General features: G+C 55.6%; 2 protein-coding genes across 6 annotated transcripts in view; one reads left to right on the plus strand and one right to left on the minus strand.

Moving 5' to 3' along the window:
- Positions 1-929, plus strand: part of LOC109264360 (core histone macro-H2A.2) — a 57897-nt gene extending 56968 nt beyond the window's left edge. Inside the window, exon 9 of the mRNA XM_019444420.2 lies at positions 418-929. Within this exon, the coding sequence (XP_019299965.1) occupies positions 418-583 (166 nt within the window). The 3' untranslated portion in view covers positions 584-929. The remainder of the gene's footprint in view (positions 1-417) is intronic.
- Positions 930-1202: 273 nt separating this feature from the next.
- AIFM2 (apoptosis inducing factor mitochondria associated 2) lies at positions 1203-18295 on the minus strand. 5 transcript variants are annotated; one of them, XM_053888550.1, is made up of 12 exons: positions 18036-18295; positions 15554-15638; positions 10498-10691; positions 9993-10108; positions 8558-8677; positions 7747-7839; positions 5926-6034; positions 4813-4965; positions 4142-4234; positions 3231-3431; positions 2769-2942; positions 1203-1471 (listed from the first exon to the last, which is right to left on the minus strand). In XM_053888550.1, the coding sequence occupies exons 2-11, from the start codon at positions 15613-15615 to the stop codon at positions 2791-2793; spliced, it is 1293 nt and encodes a 430-aa protein (XP_053744525.1). In that variant the 5' UTR covers positions 15616-15638; positions 18036-18295; the 3' UTR covers positions 1203-1471; positions 2769-2790. The 5 variants fall into 5 exon arrangements, with proteins under 5 accessions (XP_053744525.1, XP_053744524.1, XP_053744523.1 ...); XM_053888549.1 differs by having other exon boundaries at positions 2746-2942; positions 18036-18294; XM_053888548.1 differs by having other exon boundaries at positions 1203-2942; positions 18036-18294.
- Positions 18296-19027: the final 732 nt, after the last annotated feature.

A 19027-nucleotide genomic window follows, 5' to 3' on the forward strand; every position in this document is an offset into this window, starting at 1 on the left:
CTTAACTGACTGAGCCACCCAGGCGCCCCCACATTGTAAAGCAGTGTTGAGGGAGCTAATAAAGCCTAGCTAGGCTTAAATGCTGAGGTGGTCGTGGTTTTAAAACCCCGCTCAACTCGAGGCAGGCACCGCAGATTCGTCCAAGCAGGAGGCACTGCCCACCGGCCAGCCCTGTGACTTCGACTGAGCCAGTGTGGCTCTTGTAAAGTGGGGACAGCGTCTCCTGCCTGTCCCACTCCCAGGATGTCCCCGTGAGGACAACCAAAGACCATAGTGGCCCAACCTACACCCAGTGAGACCCCGGGAGACGGAAGCAAAGATAAGAGGCCGCTTCCCCCCAACCCCAGGCTGAGAGCGGAGTTACCCGCGGGTCCCGGGAACCAAAGTAACGTCAGCTCTTCTCTTCCTTTGGCACAGAAACTGCTTCCCCAAACAGACGGCAGCCCAGGTGACCCTCAAAGCCATCTCGGCCCACTTTGACGACTCGAGCGCATCCTCGCTGAAGAATGTCTACTTCCTGCTCTTTGACAGCGAGAGCATTGGCATCTACGTGCAGGAGATGGCCAAGCTCGATGCCAAGTAGCCGCCCCGTGCCCGTGCCCGGCCGGAGGATCGAAGTCACAGGAGTGGGGTTTTATTTTGTAAAAGGAGAGAGGAAGTGTGACGGCAGGGGAGCGGAGGGCAGCTGGCAGGGAAGCGGGGAGCAGAGGCCGCAGGAGCAGGTCCCGCCCACGGAAGGAGCCCTCTGCATTTTATATTCTTGTTTCAAAGAGCCTCAGTCTGTAATTAACCAGGTCTCCACGAGGGGTTTCTTTCCATGTGTTTTCTTCCTGTTGTTTTAGAACTTTTTTAAAAAACAGACTTCGTTTTAGATTTATAGCATTGACTTTTACACACACACAAAAAAAATCCTTTCAAAATTCTTAAAACCTTGTTTCTCCTTTTTGCAAGGGAAGAGGGCATAAAAGTGACTTGGGCTTTGTTGGCTGTCTGTGTTCAGTGATGGAGAGAAGAAAATGAGAGAGACGTCCCACTGGTGCTTTTCTTTTCTGTTTTAGTGCCCCCACCCCACCCAATAATATCTGTATCTACTCCTAAAAAGATTTTGCTTCAGGCTTTTGTTTTGGTTTTGTTTGTTTTGTTTTTTTTTTTTAAAGAAAAAGAAAATGAAAGGAAAACAAAAAAAAACACAGAAGATCCAGTGTCTTTCTTACAACATATTCTTTTATTGCAATATTTTCCTCAGTTTGGAAAAACCATGTCCCCGTGGGGGGACACTTGTAAAATGTTATAAATAGGACAAGGCCTGTCACTAATGAGCCAAGACTCCCACCCTGCTAGTCCCCAGGTCAGACAGCACAGAATAGCCTTTGTCTCTCAGGCAGCAGGTCCTGCTTCCAGAAGGGGAGCCTGGTTGGCCGTGGCCCACAGGAACGGAGCCCTGGGTGAAGCCTCCGGTGGGGTAGTCATCCTTTGGGAGAGAGGCACGCGTGTCACTTAGGCCTGGGTAACAAATGGAACCGACTCAGGCCACAGCCCAGACAGGGAGCACTCAGAACCCTGGTGAGGCTGGTGTCCCAAGGACTCTGGCCAAGTACCCAGAGGCCACCATCAAAAGTGAGCCGGGCCTGAATTTATTCCAGTGAGATCACCAACCACTTCCATTATGGAGATTTAACCCACGTCTTCCAAAATAAACTCCCTCCCCCCAACTGGAAGTCTTCTCCCAGACAGACGAGTCCTTTATGTGCCTTAACACGGTCGGTGGCAGGCACTGCCACACGGCTGGGCCTCCACGTAAATGTCACTGGGGCTGGCCAGGAAACCAGAAGCACAAAACCCCAGAGGTTCCCACAGGGTCCCCCACCCCCAGCATCAGCCGGAGTTTTGTCCCTTGCACAACTGACCGTGACGGCAGCCTAGAAGCATGTTGAGCCCCCCTCTGCTCCCTGAACGTCAGCCCAGTGGCAACCCACCCAAGGGTCCCGTTAGCTCGGCTGCCTTTCCTTAACATGTCCAGTGGCTGGCAGGCCAGGTTTCCGTCTTAACCTGTTAGCTTTGGAAAAACTCACTCTCTGTTAGGATAGGCTAACCGGGAGGGAAATTTATCTAACTCTTTCTTCTTAAATGTAACCTATGGTATATCATCGGGACCTAGAAATGGAAATATACAAAGTTTTGTGAAGATTAAAGATTACAGGGACTAACAGTTTAAAATTAGGCTCCTATTAACAACCTGGGTGTTGAAGAATGCACAGGCTTCCCCACCCATGATCTGATGGGAGAGGCTCGGGGTGCAGACCATCTCGACCCCAAATCCCACTCCTTAGATGGTCCCACCATGCAGGTTCCCCTGCCTGCCCTAATGAGACAGGATTTCAGCCACCAGGAGAGCCTGCTCTCTCTTGCTCTGAGAGTCCTGAATGCCAACACGTGCATTCACACACACACACACACACACACACACACACACACACACACGAAGAGCCCGGGGTAGAGAAGGCTGGCTATGCCCTCCCCAGGACCAGGCGAACCCCTCAGCCAGCACAACTGCAAGCTGACCTCTCCAACCCCAGAAAGCATCCTCTAGGGGGTGTCTTTTCTAATGCCCCTCTCTCTCCCTCTCCGGCTCTCTCTTTCTCTCCCGGTTTTGGTTTTCCATAAGGTGGGTTTCTGGTCAGTCCATCACTGGCACCTTACTCTAGGAAACGAGCCTTTGCTCTTTGGCCTTTGTCAGGTGGGTACCTCTGGTCAAGCAATCCGTTCACCTGGCGGCGGCCCAGCTCCCGCTCAGGGTGGAGACTGCCGCATGGTCTTCCAGCTCGAGGAGACGAACAGGTCCCGGCTCTTGGCCAGCCGAACCATGAGCCGCCCCACATAGAAGCCGCTGATCTGGCCCACGCCGTCATTTCTCCCCATGGCCAGGAGGAACGTCAGCGCGCCTGTGGAGCAGACACGTGCACACACGCTCGACTCCCGCTCACCACTCGCGGGCCTGCCATCCCCAGAGCACAGTCCTCCCCGGGGCCTTCGGTCTGAGGACAGGGAAACGCGCATGACTTTTAGGAAGACGGGCGAGTCCCGACTTATTTTTAACGAGCTCCAGGGGGACGCTTCCATCGCCAGCCTTGAGAGGGTGTTCTAGGCCCACTTCGTCCGAAAGCTCGCAAAGGCTTCACCGCGTCTAACCCAGCTCTCCGCAAACCGAGAAGTACCTGGGGCTTCCTCACCTGGCTTGTAGGCCTTGAGGGGCCTCTGTTTCCTGGCGTTGACGATGTTGGCCACGGCAACGTTGGCGTGGAGGCCGGCGTGGTAGGCCATCTTGGGCTCCCTCACATCTGCGCAGTCGCCGATGGCATAGATGTGGCTGCAGCCCTCCACCTGGAGATACTCGTTCACTCGCAGAGCGCCATCGCCGGCCAGATGACTTTCTGCCAGGAAGAGCCAACCCTGAAACCAGGCTCCCGAGCTGCCGTGTCAAGTGGCCGCGAGGGCACAGTGAAGATGGCCTCTGGTGCCGGCTAGGCCGCCCTCCAGGGGCACGGCCTCAGGAGGCGAGCAGGCCACCCAATTCATGTCTGCCTAAAGTCCCCATCTCAGAACTCTTCCTGCAGAGGCCAGGTAACTATTCCGGGTTGGAAACTGGTCAGAAAGACAGAAAGTGCCACCTTATATAATGCATCTGACGCTCTAAGTTACCGTGCTTAACGCTGATTACCTTACAGTGATCAAGCTGCAACTTAACCAAGTCTTGAATTTCCTTCTGAACACGGATCAGATTCTGAAAGTAAACGTAGGGCTCTAGAAAATGCTAAACTTTTCTTTTTAAGGGGCTTAAAAGAATTATCTTTGAAAATGTAACATTAAGTGGCGCCTGGGTGGCTCAGTCATTAAGCGTCCGACTTCGGCTCGAGTCATCATCTCGCGGCTCGTGAGTCCGAGCCTTGCGTCAGGCTCTGCGCTAAGGGTGCAGAGCCTGCTTCGGATCCTCTGTCTCCCTCTCTCTCTCTGTCCCTCCCGTGTGTCCGCCCCTGCCCCTCTCAAAAATAAAACACTAAAAAAAAAAAAAAGAAAATATAACATTAAGACCAATGGGTGTAAAATTCTGGGATCTCTGTGCATTATAAGCACTCAATCCTACCCCTACTCATGGACGGGACTAGCTTCCTTCTTCTGTGATTGGCCAATTCTTTCCTGTAGGACCCAAACAGGAGCTCCTTGTCCAGGAAGGGTGCTACGGAGTAAATGATAGGGACCTGGGGACACAGCAATCACGGGGCCGAGGAAGAGTCACGGTCCCTGGCTCACACACGGAGGCCGAGACTCCGCCTCTTCTCACCTTTCAGTGAGCAGGAGAGTTCAAGCCGCATGATTGCCTCTACTCCCCAAATGGTCATTCCAAGCTGAATGGCCAAATGTTTGCATCGGGGCCTGGGGAGAACGGCATACCTGTGAATAGTAAAAGGCCTGACCCAGGAATTTCCTCCCCTTCGGGTACCAAGAAAGTGAAACAATGGATCTTTCCTTGGCTCTGAAACCTGCTCCCATCTCTCACCACAAGGGGGCGGGCTCCAATTTTGAAAGACCCGTCACTTGGGCCACCCCGGGGTTAAGTCGCCACAACGAAAGAAGGCACAACAAGAGCGGATCCAGACTTGAACTTAAAGTCTGATGTCACCATTCAGAAGAGACCTGAGCGGCTGGGATGGAGGGGGAAGGGATGGCGACCGGATTCCTGGTGGAGAGGCCTGCTCGGCCTGCAGCGGCTGAAGGGTGAGGCGGCCCGGGGAGTGGGCACCAGCCCCTGCTTACCGAACGCACTGCGGTAGGCGGCGCTGTTGATCCTAATACCGTTGCAGACAATCACCAGGTTAGTGGCCACCTCTGTGCCTTTGTCCGTGTGCACCTGGATGCACTCTCGATACTCGTTGAGGGGCAGCTCCTCCAGGTTGCTCACCCGTTCACCTGTCAAGGGAGATCTGTGAGCAGGAGGCCGGCAGGGGGCTGGGGCCCAAGCCAAGGGTGACCCGGGAAGCCCTGGGCTGTTGGGGCCCAACTAGGCGACTGCTCTGCTCCTGGCGTCCCCCCTGCCCCTCTGCCAGTCCACCCTGCTGCCCCAAGAAGCGCAGTGTGGACTTCCGGCCACCCCAGAGGATCCAAAGGGAGGAAAGTTCCCCGAAGCAGCGTGCAAAAGTGAAACTGAGTTTCCCAAGACGTTCTGGGAAAAGCTGTTTGAGGAAGACCTCCGCCACACCTCCCAGAGAGTCAGCTACATCATCCTAACCAGGCAGGAAGGCTCTCCAGGCGCACCACTGAGGTGAAAGCAAGAAAAGTCCAGAAGCCAGCCTACTTTCCACACTGCCTCAAAGCAAGGGTGGTCACAGTACTGCACAGCCAGTTACAAAGGGACCAGGAGCCGGGAGGGGTCTGCATGGAGCAGGAACGTCACGCCTCCCTGTGAAAAGCGCAGACGCTGAGCCCCGGAAACGGAGTGGTCACAGCGCAGGGGTTAGGGCCCGGCTCTCTGAACGAGCTGGGTGGTGCCCTCCCCTCCTGCTCTCATCAAAGGCTACACTCCTCACCACTTTCTGAATACAAACCAAAAAAACCCCCACCATTCGCTACCACAGAGTCATCATAATTCAGGTCAGATCCTTTAGGTGATTTCTTAAGTCGTTCAGCAAACCGGTACCACCTGCACTGTGTCCAAAGCAATAGTCAGGACAGCACTGCCTCCATGGCAGGGGAATCCTGTAAGTCCCAGGGCCTCTGGCCTGTCTGAAGACACACAGAGCCTCCAGCTGGACAACAAGGTTCGACCCCAGGACACCGAGGGCCCTCTAGCTGGGGCAGGGACCAAGCCTCTGGGCACATCTCACGGGGCCAGGCAGAGGGGCAGGGCGGCGGGGGGACTTGCACACATACTCAGCAGCAGCCGCACGCCTTTCTGGAGCAGGATCTCCTTCGCTTCCTGCCGGACACAGGGCAGGAGCTCCTTGTCGGCAAGGGCCACGTGGGAGTGGATGAGAGTGACCTGGGACAAACGACCACAGAGCAGAGAAGGAGCTACTGAGTCTCCTGTTCACACGAAGAGGCTTAAAAATGCCATCAGTCTATCTCTTCTACCTCCTCGCCAACTGCCAGTTTACAAGTGAGGAAACTGAGGCCCTGGAGAAGTCATCCGCCCAATGCCGGAACCAGATCACAGCGAGCTGGGCTGGAGCCCACATCGCCTGGCCTAAGACTCTTTCAGAATGTACCAGTGCTCCATACCCCACCCCGCTCCCGGGGCCACGTGGAAAACGATTTTCAGGCAACCTCGGGCACCTATAATTATAGTCTATATATAAACCATTGACATTCTAACTACAACTCAGGCTGACACTGACATTAAAGTTGGTTCTAAAACTGGCACTCGCAGGCACGTCTCCTTGCTGTCTGGGTGAGCACAGGGAAGTGTGGGGCAGCCCCGAATGATGCTCAAAGTTTGGGCTTTAAAAAAATTTTTTTTAACGTTTATTTAGTTTTGAGAGAGACAGAGACAGAGCAGAGGGGGAGAGGCAGAGAGGGAGACACAGAATCCGAAGCAGCCTCCAGGCTCTGACCCGTCAGCACAGATCCCGGTGCGGGGCTTGAACTCACGAACCGTGAGATCATGACCTGAGCCGAAGTCAGACGCCTAACCGACTGAGCCACCCAGGCACCCCGGAAGCTTGGGCTTTAAAGTCAGACTGCCTGAGTTGAAGCCTCCTCTCAGATACCCAATCTACACTTCCCAAAGAGTCGGTCAAACAGGGATCCAGTCCCGTTCCTAGCACATTTGTAATGATGAACCGGGAAAACAGGTATGAAGCACATACTGAGGGCCAAATAAAGGGTGGCCAGTATTACCTGGATTTGTCCACCAGTTATAAACATACGGAAGCCATACTGACTGACTTAACTACCTCAGACTGGTCTTTACCCCATAAATCAAAATTAACAAACTTTTACATCAATCGCTCATAATAATTACCAATAATTTGCCGCAGAACAGCCATGTAATTCAATTCGTCCATATTGATCTTACTTTTCAAAGCCAACCCGCCCTTCCTTAGGGAAAAAGAACAGCCACAGGGCCCATGTGGCTCTCGAAAGCTGGTCCGGCATCAGCTGCAAGCAAGCTCTTGCATCGAGGTCCCATAATCACCCACCACCACTCAGCCCTCGGCCGAGCCTCTACATCCCGCCAGGGTGTCCTATTTCTCTCCAGGGGACCAGGCAGCTTCTCCACCCCTCCATCAGTAAAAGGGAACAAGGCCACCGTCCCCGGGCGGGGGGGGGGGGGGGGGGGTGCTGGCCAGTCCTTCCCCAGCACGGCCAGTGAGGTTCCTTTCTCGGAGCCACCCAGGGCCAGGCCCACGGTCTCCTGAAGACCAAACAGCCGCTGCCTGCCTCACACGGAACACCCACCGCAGGGGTCTCTGCGGGCCGGCAAAAAGAGGGAACCAAGGTGTACGTTTGTATCTCAAGAGGCTGGAACACGGCAGGGGACACGGGAGTTCACCTCACGCCTCCTGGCTGGACCGGAGGGCGGGACCCCTCACCGGCCCTGGTTCTCCAAGAGAGGAACTCGAGGGGACGCCCCACGGCAGAGAGCAGGGCGCGGAAACACGCGTTCGCGCTCCAAGTTCGCAGAGCACCGCCACCCAGGCCTATGCGCAGAGAAGCTGGGTCCCGAGTGCAAAGACAAGGCCGCATGCCCACCTCTTTCTCAGGGAATTCGGTTTTAATCTCTGCCGCCATCTCCACTCCGGCAGAGCCGCCTCCCACCACCACCACGGACCGCGAGCGCCGGACCTGCAGCAGAAGGAAGTGTAACACGCGCCCTCAGACCCAGTCCGCCCCGTGGCTCGGCCAGGGCGTGGGCCCCTTGGCCCCGAGAAGAGAACAGAAGCCTTTCCGAGTCTGGGATTCAAATGTGCTTCCACGGGGCCGGCCATCTCCCTGCGTCTGCTCCCTCGATTCTTGCATCAGCCCCAAGGGGCAGGTGACCGCGGCCCAGGGGCAGGTGACCGCGGCCCAGGTCTGCCTGAGTTCACAGCCGGGATCCCGACCCTGACACTCACGTCTGTCCCTGACGACGCGAGAGAGGTTCCCCAGGCTCCTCAGCGGCTGGGCAGAGAGGGCAGGGCCTGGCCGCAGTCACGCGGTAGCAGCCGCCTCGGGATCCTTCTCTGGGTCTCCACTCCTCACCCCAGTGGTGCCGGACCCCGCCCGCCCACCTCTCAGTGAAAGCTGCCTGCGATCATGGATCCAAGCCCGCTCTGTGAAACACAAAGCCTTGTGCAAACGGGACCCCAACAGAGACAAGTCGGGGACCCACACCAGTCACTGTGTGAGGTCTGGGGTGCTCATGTCCAGACTTCGATGACAGGAACAAAGGCCTCCCCCCAGGGAGTCTCTCCCTAGTAACGCCCCACCTTCACGGCTGCGCCCGGGGCTCGCCATAGTGGTCCCACCCTCCCGGGGGTCCACCTGGCCCTCGCTAGCCCGCCCTGGCCAACGGGCAGCTCACCTGCTTCACCATGTCCTCGTAGGCCTGGATAGCAACCTCCCGGCTGGCCACCCGGTTAAACTTGCCCGGAAAGAGCGCGGTGCTGCCAGTGGCCAGGATAAGATGTGAGAAGTGCAGGGCCTGTAGGGAGCAAGGGAAAGGAAGTGAGGGCAGCCCCGGACTACTAGTGAATGCCATCAGGCCGCTGGGCAAGAGGCACCAGGTCGGGGAGGCCCCTCTGGGCACACTGAGGCCGCCCTCCTCTGAAAGGAGCAAAATCACGACACTGCCCGGCCACGGGGTAGCACCAGAACCCCGGGATACACCTAAGGAAGTGGCCTCTACCTCCTGCCAGAGCCTCCTCCCCCCCCCCCACAGAAACGGGAGGGATGCACCCCCATGCAGCGGGCAGGTAAGCAGGGACAGGAAACTACTCGTGGAGATAAGCAGGACTCGAACTTCCCATGTGGAGTCAGTTTAGAATTTCCTAGGGATTTTGCAAGCAAAAAAAAAAGGGGGGGGGGGAGGGAGGGAAAGAGGGAAATTGTTTGGAGCCTAAATACATAAAGCTGACAAAACCAGAGCTGCTCTGGGGGAAGGGAGAACGGAGGGGCTGTGTCCCACTCAGCCCCTTCCCCGTGGCCCAAACCACAGGACAAGGAGACTCGGTCATCTTTCCAACCAAGAGATTCCCCAGCCCGAAAATTCATTCAAGAAAGCCCGAGTCACACTAAATCACTGAGGACAGAGACGGAGTCCCCTCTCTCCAGTCCCCCCTGAGCTTTGAATAGAGCAGAGGGCCAGACTGGAGGTGACCCTTAATACGACACACGGCAGCTCACTGAGGGACCTCTGGTCACTGCAGCTACCAGGCCGTGGGCTCCACCGGGGCTGGGGGTTGCAGACACGAGCGAAGACCTCTGCCCCAGTCACCTCCCAATCCGGGGGATGTGGGATCACGTGTACACCTACATGACCGAGTCTACACAGCCTGGAGCGCCCCCACAGGCTGGCCGGGCCCGGGCCTGGTCTGGGACCCCAGCTATCAGAGCGTAGACCCTGGGGTGAAACAGCCTGGGTTCAAGTCCTGGCTGAGTCTCTCACAAGGGGTGGGATCTTGGGCGAGCCGCTTAACCAACCTCCCTGTAAAGTGAGGCTATACCACCGCCCTCACAGTCATGGTGGGCACGAAGTGCGACTCAGGAAGGCTGAAGACGGTGCGTGGCGTACAGGAAAGGCTGAGGAGAAGTGCCACCACACTCTTGTGGCCGCTGTGGTCAGGTCGTTGCTTATGAGGCATCTGCTGTCCACCCGGCACCACGTAGGGGCCACAGATGACTCTCTCAGCCCTTGAGACCGGCCGCGTTCTTCCCCACCAGCAGCCGCAGCCCCCGGGGTGGGGGTGGGGGGCCTCCCGAAGCCAGCTGAGGGTCGGGTCAGCCCCCAGGACGCTCACCTCGCCATCCTCGAGCAGCACCGTCTGATTCTGGAGGTCCACCTCTACTACCAGCCCCTGCCGGAAGTTTTCCTTAAAGGTCTCCGAGTAGGAAATGAACGTCTTTTTGGCAAACCCTGGGGAATGGACACAGAGGAGGTCACAGAGTAAAAGTCAGCTGCCCATAGGAGGCCACAAAAACTCAGAACCTTTCCTGAGGGGTATCCTTGGCCAAACAGCCGAGTCAGTGGTATTCCCGGGATACCACCACCCCCTAAAAGCACCAGCCTGGGCCTCACCAGGTCCTCAGGGAAGTTTCCAGCTCTTACTTCTGCAGCCTTGCTACGGGCGCTGCTTAAGGCCAGTGACCTTCTCAAGAATCTCTGGAATTTGTCTAAAGGCAGAATTCAGGCCTTGCCCTAAGTGGAGAAAACCCCTCCAGACCCAGAGTGGTTAACAAGACCGTTCGCACAAAGAAAGCCCCGGAAAAGAGGCTGTTACCGCTTTCCGGAAAAGAGGCTGTTACCGCTTTCCACGGAGGCCCGGAGGGCTGCCACGTTGTGGTGGAAGGAGTCCTTCATGTCCACCAGCACGAAGGGGATGTTCAGAGCCTGCAGCTGGCTGGCGGCGGCGATCCCACCGAAGCCCCCACCCACGACCACCACGTTCACAGCTCCCACGTCCACGGAGACCTGGGACCCCATCTCAGACCGGGTGCTCCTGGGATAGGAGAAGACACCACATTAGGGTCAGGGGCCTCAAGAGCTGGGAGGGCAGGGGTGGTCCACAGCAAGAAAGTCCCCAAATGCCAAGATTTGATCTTTTTATTTCCTTTTTTTTTTTTTTTTTTTTTCATAAACTCTACACCTGACATGGGGCTCAAACTCACAACCCCAAGATCAAGAGTCACGTACTCTACCAAATGAGCCAGCCAGGCACCCGGGGACTTGATCTTTCTAAAGTATGTAACTGTCTATTAATGAAATTGCAATGTTGTGGCATTTGAATTAAATTCCAGAGGAACAAGATGTATCCTAATTCCATCCCATTCCCCAACCACCCAGCTCCCTCCTCCAAGGCAGCCGCTATTACCGAGTTTATCTGAATTCTTCCAGAGATATTCTGGGCACCCTCAATATTACTTCTTGCCCACATTAACCAAATTGTTGTGCACTTTTTTCACTCAGTATAGTTGTCCACTCAGCAACATGCATTAACTGAGTTGCTGCTTTGGGGCGCGCTCTGTGCTGTGGACGCAGTAATCACAGACAGACAGACAGACAGACAGACAGACGGACACCATCCCTGCCCTTGTAAAGGCAGGACTTGCAGACTCAGAGGGTGAGGTGGATGATGTCGATGAGCGACGCTAGGCAGGCACACAGCAACGAGAAGCGGTGGGCACGCCCGTGGGGAACTGGCACGCACAGACCACGTTAAAAGAACTAAGCAAAATTCTTTAAGCACTGCACCAAGCGGACACCGATTCTGGCCGGCTCACGGGTCACCGCCTTGAACCCCAGGTCTAAGGAGGGAGAACCCCAGGTCTCTAAGGAGATCAATTAGCAGGTTATGACAATCAAGGTGCAAACAGGGTGTGGTATGATTGGGGTCATGAAGAGGGGCCTGCGGTAGGCAAGTCACCCTGCCCCCAGCATTCCTGGGACAGCAGAGGCGCTCCAAGATGGCTGAGCAACATCCCCCAGGGGGGCAGGAAGAACACCTGCTGGTAGGTGAGGGAGGGAGGGTGAGGGAGAAGCACTCATCATGCAGACTCCTGTCAGAGGGAGTGGGGTGCGAGGTCCTGCTCCCTCCCTGGGACAGGTCATCTGTGAGAGCATCCACAGAGGGCGGAAGACAGATCTGCAGGCCGAGTCTGCCCCTGACGCCCACATGTGGACTGGGGCAGCCTGACCAGCTCCTGGCAGACTGAGAGCCAACTATGGTTGAATCCCTGAGGAGCTGAGATTCGGGACACACTGCTTGGCACAGAACTGAAGCGGACGCTAGAGGACTTCCGAGGCAGGGGTCACTAGGCACCGAACCACTGAGCACAAAGGAAAAAGAAGAAGAGAGCAGTTTACCTGAGCTCTCCTAGCCAGTCTGGGAGGCTGTCCCTGAGGCTCACCCTCCCAAGGGCCTGGGTCACCTGGTGCCTCCATGGAGAGCCGAGGGGCTGGCCTGGGGCTGTGGCGAGGGGCCTGGTCTCCAGAGCAGCTTAGCCCCGGAGAAGGGCGCTCCTGGTCCAGGCCTCTGGGCTCCCTCGGGTGGGAGCCTTGTGGGGAGCAGTCCTGACTGCAGCTGAGATCCTGAGAGCATCCTGCCGGGAGATGCTGGCTCAGGGGCGACAGGCAAGCAAAGCTCCTGGCCTGAGCCAGGCTCCAAGGAGAGGCAGAAATAAGCCAGGCTGCCGGAGAGAAATGCTGAGGAAAGAAACAAAAGCTTACACAAAAGCTGCACGCAGAAAGCAGCAGGAGAGGTCAACAGCTGCTGTGGGCTTCAGGGAAGGGGTGTTTTGGGGAAGGAGGGGGAGGCGAGGCAGAGAAGTAAGAAACTGGAACTCCGGGCAACTTTGAAGGACAGACAGCAAGCTGTCAAAAGGCTCGATGGGGAAGCACGTTCTAGGCCATCTGGGACCCTCTCAGCACTACAGGCAGCTGGAAGGCCACTACACGTCCCTGCAACATCTGTGTGGCCTGGGGCACAACCCCTCCCCTCTCTGGGCCTGTAATGGGAGGGGACACCCTGAAATGTCCTTGCACATGTAAGTTTCCAAGACGTGGATCTTCCCCTACTTATGAAGGCAGTTTAAGGTTGGATGGACCTCCAGGCACCTTTCTCATTGGCATTCAAATCCCCGCTGCCTCATTTCTCCCCTGGGGGAGACAGAACCAGCTCCGGCAGAGCCGGTAGCTTTGGCACAGGAAATCATTAGAGATTTAACTTTATTTCTCATTGGCTGAATGGTTCCCAGTGCATCAAGGATTGTACATCCCACCCATTTTACAGATGAAGAAACTGAGTCCTCAGCAGGGCTGTGACCAAGACAAATCCCCAGCATGCAGCGCCACCTTCACTGTTCCAGGCCCTCAGAAAGGCTGTCCAGAGTTGGCCCCTGTGTGTTCATCAGTCTGAATCTGCCAACTGGGCCAGAAGGAGAATATCTCCCAAGGCCAGGACCCAAGAGGGCCCAGGAACCCAGCCAGAGGCCAAGAGAAGATACCAGAAGCCAAGCAGGGCCTGTGAATGTGGGAGACAGTGAGGTAAGCTATGGAAGAGATACATTTCACCGGCCCCCTTCAACACAGCCCCCTCTGTGCCAGCCTACTCTTGGGGCCAGCAGTCAGCAAGGAGGTCAGACAAAAACCAGAGAACTCTGCCTCCAAGTAGGGCACAGGCCCTAGAGAGGATACACAGCTTGTTGGGAAGGGTTGGGTCACATTGGACCACGCAGGGCAGCTCAAGGAGGAGCCTTGAAAAACAGCCGGGGCCAGGGGCCTTCACCACCAAAGAAAAGCTTAGGCCAGAATCTCCTTCCCAGGGCAGAAAGTCCAGCAACCCCAGCATAAGCCTGACGGACAGTGGGCTGGCCAAGGAGTTGAATCTCTGCTCCCTCAGACCCCCCAGATCATCAACTGGCTTCCCCAAAGGAAGCCTAACCTTGGCCTTGCCCAACTAGGTACACCCCTCAATAAAAGTAAATTGCTTCCCCAGAGCTCCCAGTAGAAGGTTTGGGGCCCGAGGGCAGAGCCAGGCCTAGGAGGGGCTGCCAAAGCTGCGCCAGGGAAGAGGAAGCTCTTTTACAATCCAAACCGCCTGAGGCCTCTCCTGGAATCTGTACCCCTCCCCTAGCCTCTGACACTCCCACTTGGGGACTGGAGGCTGGCAGCTCCCCAGCCCATTCCACCTTTCCTCCCCAGCAGCCTCCCCTCCCCAACACGCCACGCCACGCCACGCCACGCCGACCCTCCCTTGGCTATTCTAATGCCAATTCTCCCATAGCCCCAAGGACAGCTAGACCCTGCTAGGCACAACTTAATTTGCAGCGTGCCGAAACCAGGGGCTTAGGTCATAGACCTGCCTTCCCAGCTACATAGCCTAAAGGTGGTCAAAAAGTGTAGGCTGAATTATATGTGCTAACATAGCAGGATGGCTGCGCAAACAGCCTCAATAAATGGGAGATGCCATCAATCAATGGAAACCTCCATAAATGGCAGACGACACTATTATACACCCATACGATGGAATATTCTGGAGCCATTTGTTTTTAGAGTGATGATTTTTCACATGAAAATTCTGTCCATGGCTAGTCCCCACCCATAGAATACCAAGAGTTAACCCTATGGCCTCTGGATGATTATGTCAATGCAGGTTTATCAACTCTAAGAAATGTATCACTCTGGAAAAGTGGTGTTGCCAATGGGAGAAGCCATATTTGTGTAGGGGCAGGGGGCACGGGGGAAATCTCTGCACCCTCCCCTCTACTTTGCTGTGCCCTAACACTACTCTAAAAACATAAAGTCTTAGGGGCACCTGGGTGGCTCAGTCGGTTGAGCGCTCAACTCTTGGTTTCGGCTCAGGTCATGGACTCGGCGGTTCGTGAGTTCAAGCCCTGCATCGGGCTCTTCACTGACGGTGCTGAGCCTGCTTGGGATTTTCTCTTTCTCCCTCTCTCTCTGCTCTTCCCCCGCTCACTCCCTCTCTCTCTCTCAAAATAAATACGTAAACTTAAAAAAAAAATTTTTAATAATAAATAAAAAAATAAAAACATAAAGTCTTAGGGGGGAGAAAAAGGCTATCCATAAAAAGTTAGGTAATAGGCATGCGAAGCCTAATCCCACGGTGTGTGCAAATCAGACACAGACGCACAGACACGTAATGATCACATCAGCGAGAACTCTTTGTGCTTTTATCCGTATCTCCGTGTTGAACAGGTGTGGGGTTTTGTCCCCATTTTGGAAACAAGTTCAATAATTTGTCCAAGTTCAATCCTCAACGCTCTGACCAGAACTGCACTCTGAGCCAGAATGCTAACAGTCGTCACCAGGTGATGTTTTTACTTTCTTCTTCGAACTTTTTGTGTGTGTGTTGTAAATATTGTTTTAATGTTTATTTATTTTTGAGAGGCAAGAGAGGGGGAGAGAGAGAGGGAGACAGAGGATCTGAGGCAGGCTCCTTGCTGTCAGAGCAGAGCCCACTGTGGGGCTCAGACTCACAAACCGTTGAGACCCAAGCCGAAGTCAACCAACTGAGCCACCCAGGTGCCCCATGTATTTGTGGAATATTTTTAACTGGGTATGTCATTTTTACAGAAATAATAAGAGTTTAAAAGCAGGGCAGGCCTCCTACCATTTATTTTTTTAAGTTGAGATATTCATATATTATAAAATTTTGAAGTATACAATTCAGCAGTTTCTAGTACATTCATAAAGTTGTGCAACCATCCCTATGACCTAATTCCAGAACATCTGCATCACCCCAAAATAACCTCTTACCCATTAGCACTCACTCCCCGTCCCCCCCTCCCTCCAGCCGCTGGCAACCACTAATCTTTCGGTCTCTATAGACTGCCTATTCCATACCTTTTGTGACTGGCTTCTTTCACTTTGCATAGTGTTTTCAAGAGTCGTCCAAACTGTAGCATGCATCGCCATGTCAATCCTTCTCCTTTTTTTATTTTTCATGTTTATTTATTTTGAGAGACAGAGAGCGAGCGAGCACAAGCAGGGGAGGGGCAGAGAGAGAGGGGGAGAGAGAGAATCCTAAGCAGGCTCTACGCTGTCAGGGCACAGCCTGACACAGGGCTCCATCCCATGAACCGTGAGATCATGACCTGAGCCGAAATCAAGAGCCGAACGCTTAACCGACTGAGCCCCGCAGGTGCCCCTTCATTCCTTCTTATGGTTAACATTCCATCGTACGAAGATACCACATTTTGTTTCGCCATCTGTCAGTTGATGGACATTTGGGTTGGTTCCACCTGGTGGCTGTTACGAACAACGCTGCTATGAACATCTGTGTAAAAGTTTTTGTGTGGACACTTGTTTTTAATTCTCTCGAGTACATATCCCTAGGAGTGGGATTGCTAGGTGTCGGGCAATTCTAGATTCAACTGTTTGAAGAACTGCCAATCCCACCGTCTGATTCTGAACCGAACATCAAGCCAAGGGAGAGACCCCAGAGACTCTTAACGAAATCTGTCAAGACTCAGGAATGTCAGCATAAGAGAACGTCCAGGGGCTCCTGGGTGACTCAGTCGGTTGAGCGTCCTTGAATGTCTGACTCTTGGTTTCAGGTCAGGTCAAGATCTCAGGGTTCGTGAGTTCAAGCCCCATGTCAGGCTCCACTCTGATGGTGCCGTGCCTGCTTGGGATTCTCTCCACCCCCCCCCCCCACCGCCCCTCTCCTGCTTGCACATGAGCACACGCACACACTCTCTCAAAATAAAAATAAATAAAAGAACATCCACGAAAACAACTCCTACATGTCCAGCAACTCCTATATTTTACCTTTGCCCCCCCCCCCCACACACACACACACACGCACACACAATCTGGTTTACACTTGTATTTTCTCAGTCAATCCTACTTTCTCTGCCAAGGACACCAGCCTGACCACAGGATGATTTTTCTCTAATAACACAAACAAGGGGCTGTTAGGAATCTACTGAAAAGCAAGGAAGCCACATTTATGCCAAAGCTGTTAAGAGGTCATGCTTCAGAAATACAGGAGCCATGTGGGCTCTGATCAGAGCAAGGACATTGCCCCAGCATTGCTTCACAGAGATTACAAATAAAACAGGCCATTTTTTGAGTCATCATAGTCATATCAAGGGTGGATCTCCACAGCCATGTTTCCATAATGGCAGTTCGGATAAGGGGGCCACTAGAGTGTGACTCACCCTGAACCTCCTCCCTACCTGCAGGAGGGAGAGGGGCAGGCAGCCTCCCTCACTAGACAGCCTGAGAGCTGGCCTTCCATGACTGGCCCCTGAGGGGACACACACGGAACATAACCCAAAAAAGACCAGTTCCTGAAGGAACAGAAAGTCTGAAGAGGGGCTGTCTTTTCATGGCCCAGCACGGGGCAGCTCTGGGCAGACATGTTCCTTCAGGTGTTCCATACACTCAAAGAGAAAATCAAGGCCATGGAACTTGTATACCCTCCTGGGAGCAAGTCACTTTGTGGTTCCCTAAACACCCCCACCAACAGTCTGCTCACTGCCTGTGTCTGGACCCTGGCTTCTTCATTTCACTGCCAAAGACCTGGCTGGCCCTGCAGGACACGGGCTCAGCCCAGGTCCACCCCCTCACCGCTAAGGGGTCCTGAACAAGGCCAGGCCCAAGTGGGCCTGGGTCTCCTCCCCTAAGGCAGAAGCCCTCCAGACGCCGGATTTCACCCAGCGCTCCTCCCAGGGCTCCTCTCTAGGCGCAAGGGTGAGGGCAGGGGGGCCTGAGAGTTTGGACACTAGTGTGGTCATGCGCATTATACACACCAGCCTGGGCAGGCCCCCCTGATATTTTACACATTTACATATTGTACATGCTGGCCTTTGAACACAAGGTAGGAAGCTGGCTGGGACACCCGAAAACCCCTTCCCAAACTGTCTGACCCTCTGCCCGGTGCCTGTCCTCCTGCGGGATCATCAGCTCCCAAGGGCCTCTCCCCTCCCCACCCCGACTGTACATCCAAGGGTCAGAAGGATTCTTGCTGGAGGGGAAAGGCCAGTGAGTTTAGTGGGTGGTGTTGGAAGGAAAACGCCGACATCACCCACTAAAAGCAGCTCCGGGTGGACTTCAGGCTTCCCGGCCTTCCCAGCTCCACCGGAGTTAGTTCGGGACCACTGGCCTTTGTCCCCGCGGGAACTGGGACTTCATGGGGGGGGGGGGGCGTGGAGAAGCAGACCTCCTAGGGCACCCCGGAGACTGTGGGCGCTCGGGTAACCCGAGGGATTTCCTTCCTACAGACGGAGGTTTTCCCCCTGCCCTGTGACACTAGCTTCCACCCAGAGGTGACCCGCGAGCACTCCCAGGATGGGGGCGTGGAGAGGGCAGCCCGTCTTACCTGGGAAGACCTCAGAAGTTTCGAGGGGCGGACGGGGAGGAGGCGAGTTTGCCCTACCCTTGCCGCCGGGCCTAAGCCTCCCAGTTTTCGTGTGCTGAGGGAACTGGGGTGGGGCAGGCCGGGGCCCGGTACCTAGAGCAACCGCCCTCCCCCGCCCGGGCCACAACCCCCGCGCACCGGAGCTCGGACGCAATCCGCCAGGTCTTTCAGGCCCGGCGAGGCCCCTCTGGGCGCTTGTAGGGCGGGCGCGCGGGGGGGCGGGGCCCCGAGAGCCCGCCCCTTGCACCACTCGGCCAGTCCGCTCTGGGATTGCCGCGCGCCCCAGGCCCCTCCCGGCGGGCGTGGGCGTGGCTCGGTACGTGCCCGCCCCCGGAGGGAGCGTGGGGAGCTGCGGCCGTGGCACCGACTTCCGCAACCCCTGGCGACGCCGAGCGCTCCCGGGCCCACGCGAGCGCTCGAAGCCCGGAACGCTTTCCCCACGCCTCTGACTTCGGCCGCCTGTCTGCCAGGCCCCTCGGAAGCTCCGAGAGCTCAGCGTGACTCCACAGCGGACGGATCACCAGCCTCCGGCTGCTCGCCTGTAAATCGCAATTCGGCAAAAGGCGCCGCCGGGCACCCGCTGAACGCCGGCACTGTGCGCGGCGTGGGGGGGTCGGGGGGGGGGGTCGGGATGGAGAGCAAAACAGACGCCGTGTCTGCCTTCCGCGGAGCTGACATTCCGGGGAAAGACAAATAGTAAATACACATAACCTGTATCGCTAACCGCACTACGAGAGACTGGGGATAAAGGAAGCTTGCCAAGGCCTCTCCCCAAGGATGAGGAGTTGGACGAGGGCGGAGAGAAGGCAGCTGTGCTCTGGGTGTGCAAAGACGCAGAGGCAGGACAAAGAGCTAACAGCGGGGGCGTGGTGGAGACGGTCACAGGACAGGGTGGCCCAGCGTGGGCAGGGTGTACAGACTTGGTGGGGTCGTGTCATCCCCAGGGCAATGGG

Source organism: Panthera pardus, unplaced genomic scaffold (genome assembly GCF_024362965.1).
Source record: "Panthera pardus isolate Hobbes unplaced genomic scaffold, ASM2436296v1 HiC_scaffold_22, whole genome shotgun sequence".
Taxonomy (NCBI): Eukaryota; Metazoa; Chordata; class Mammalia; order Carnivora; family Felidae; genus Panthera; species Panthera pardus.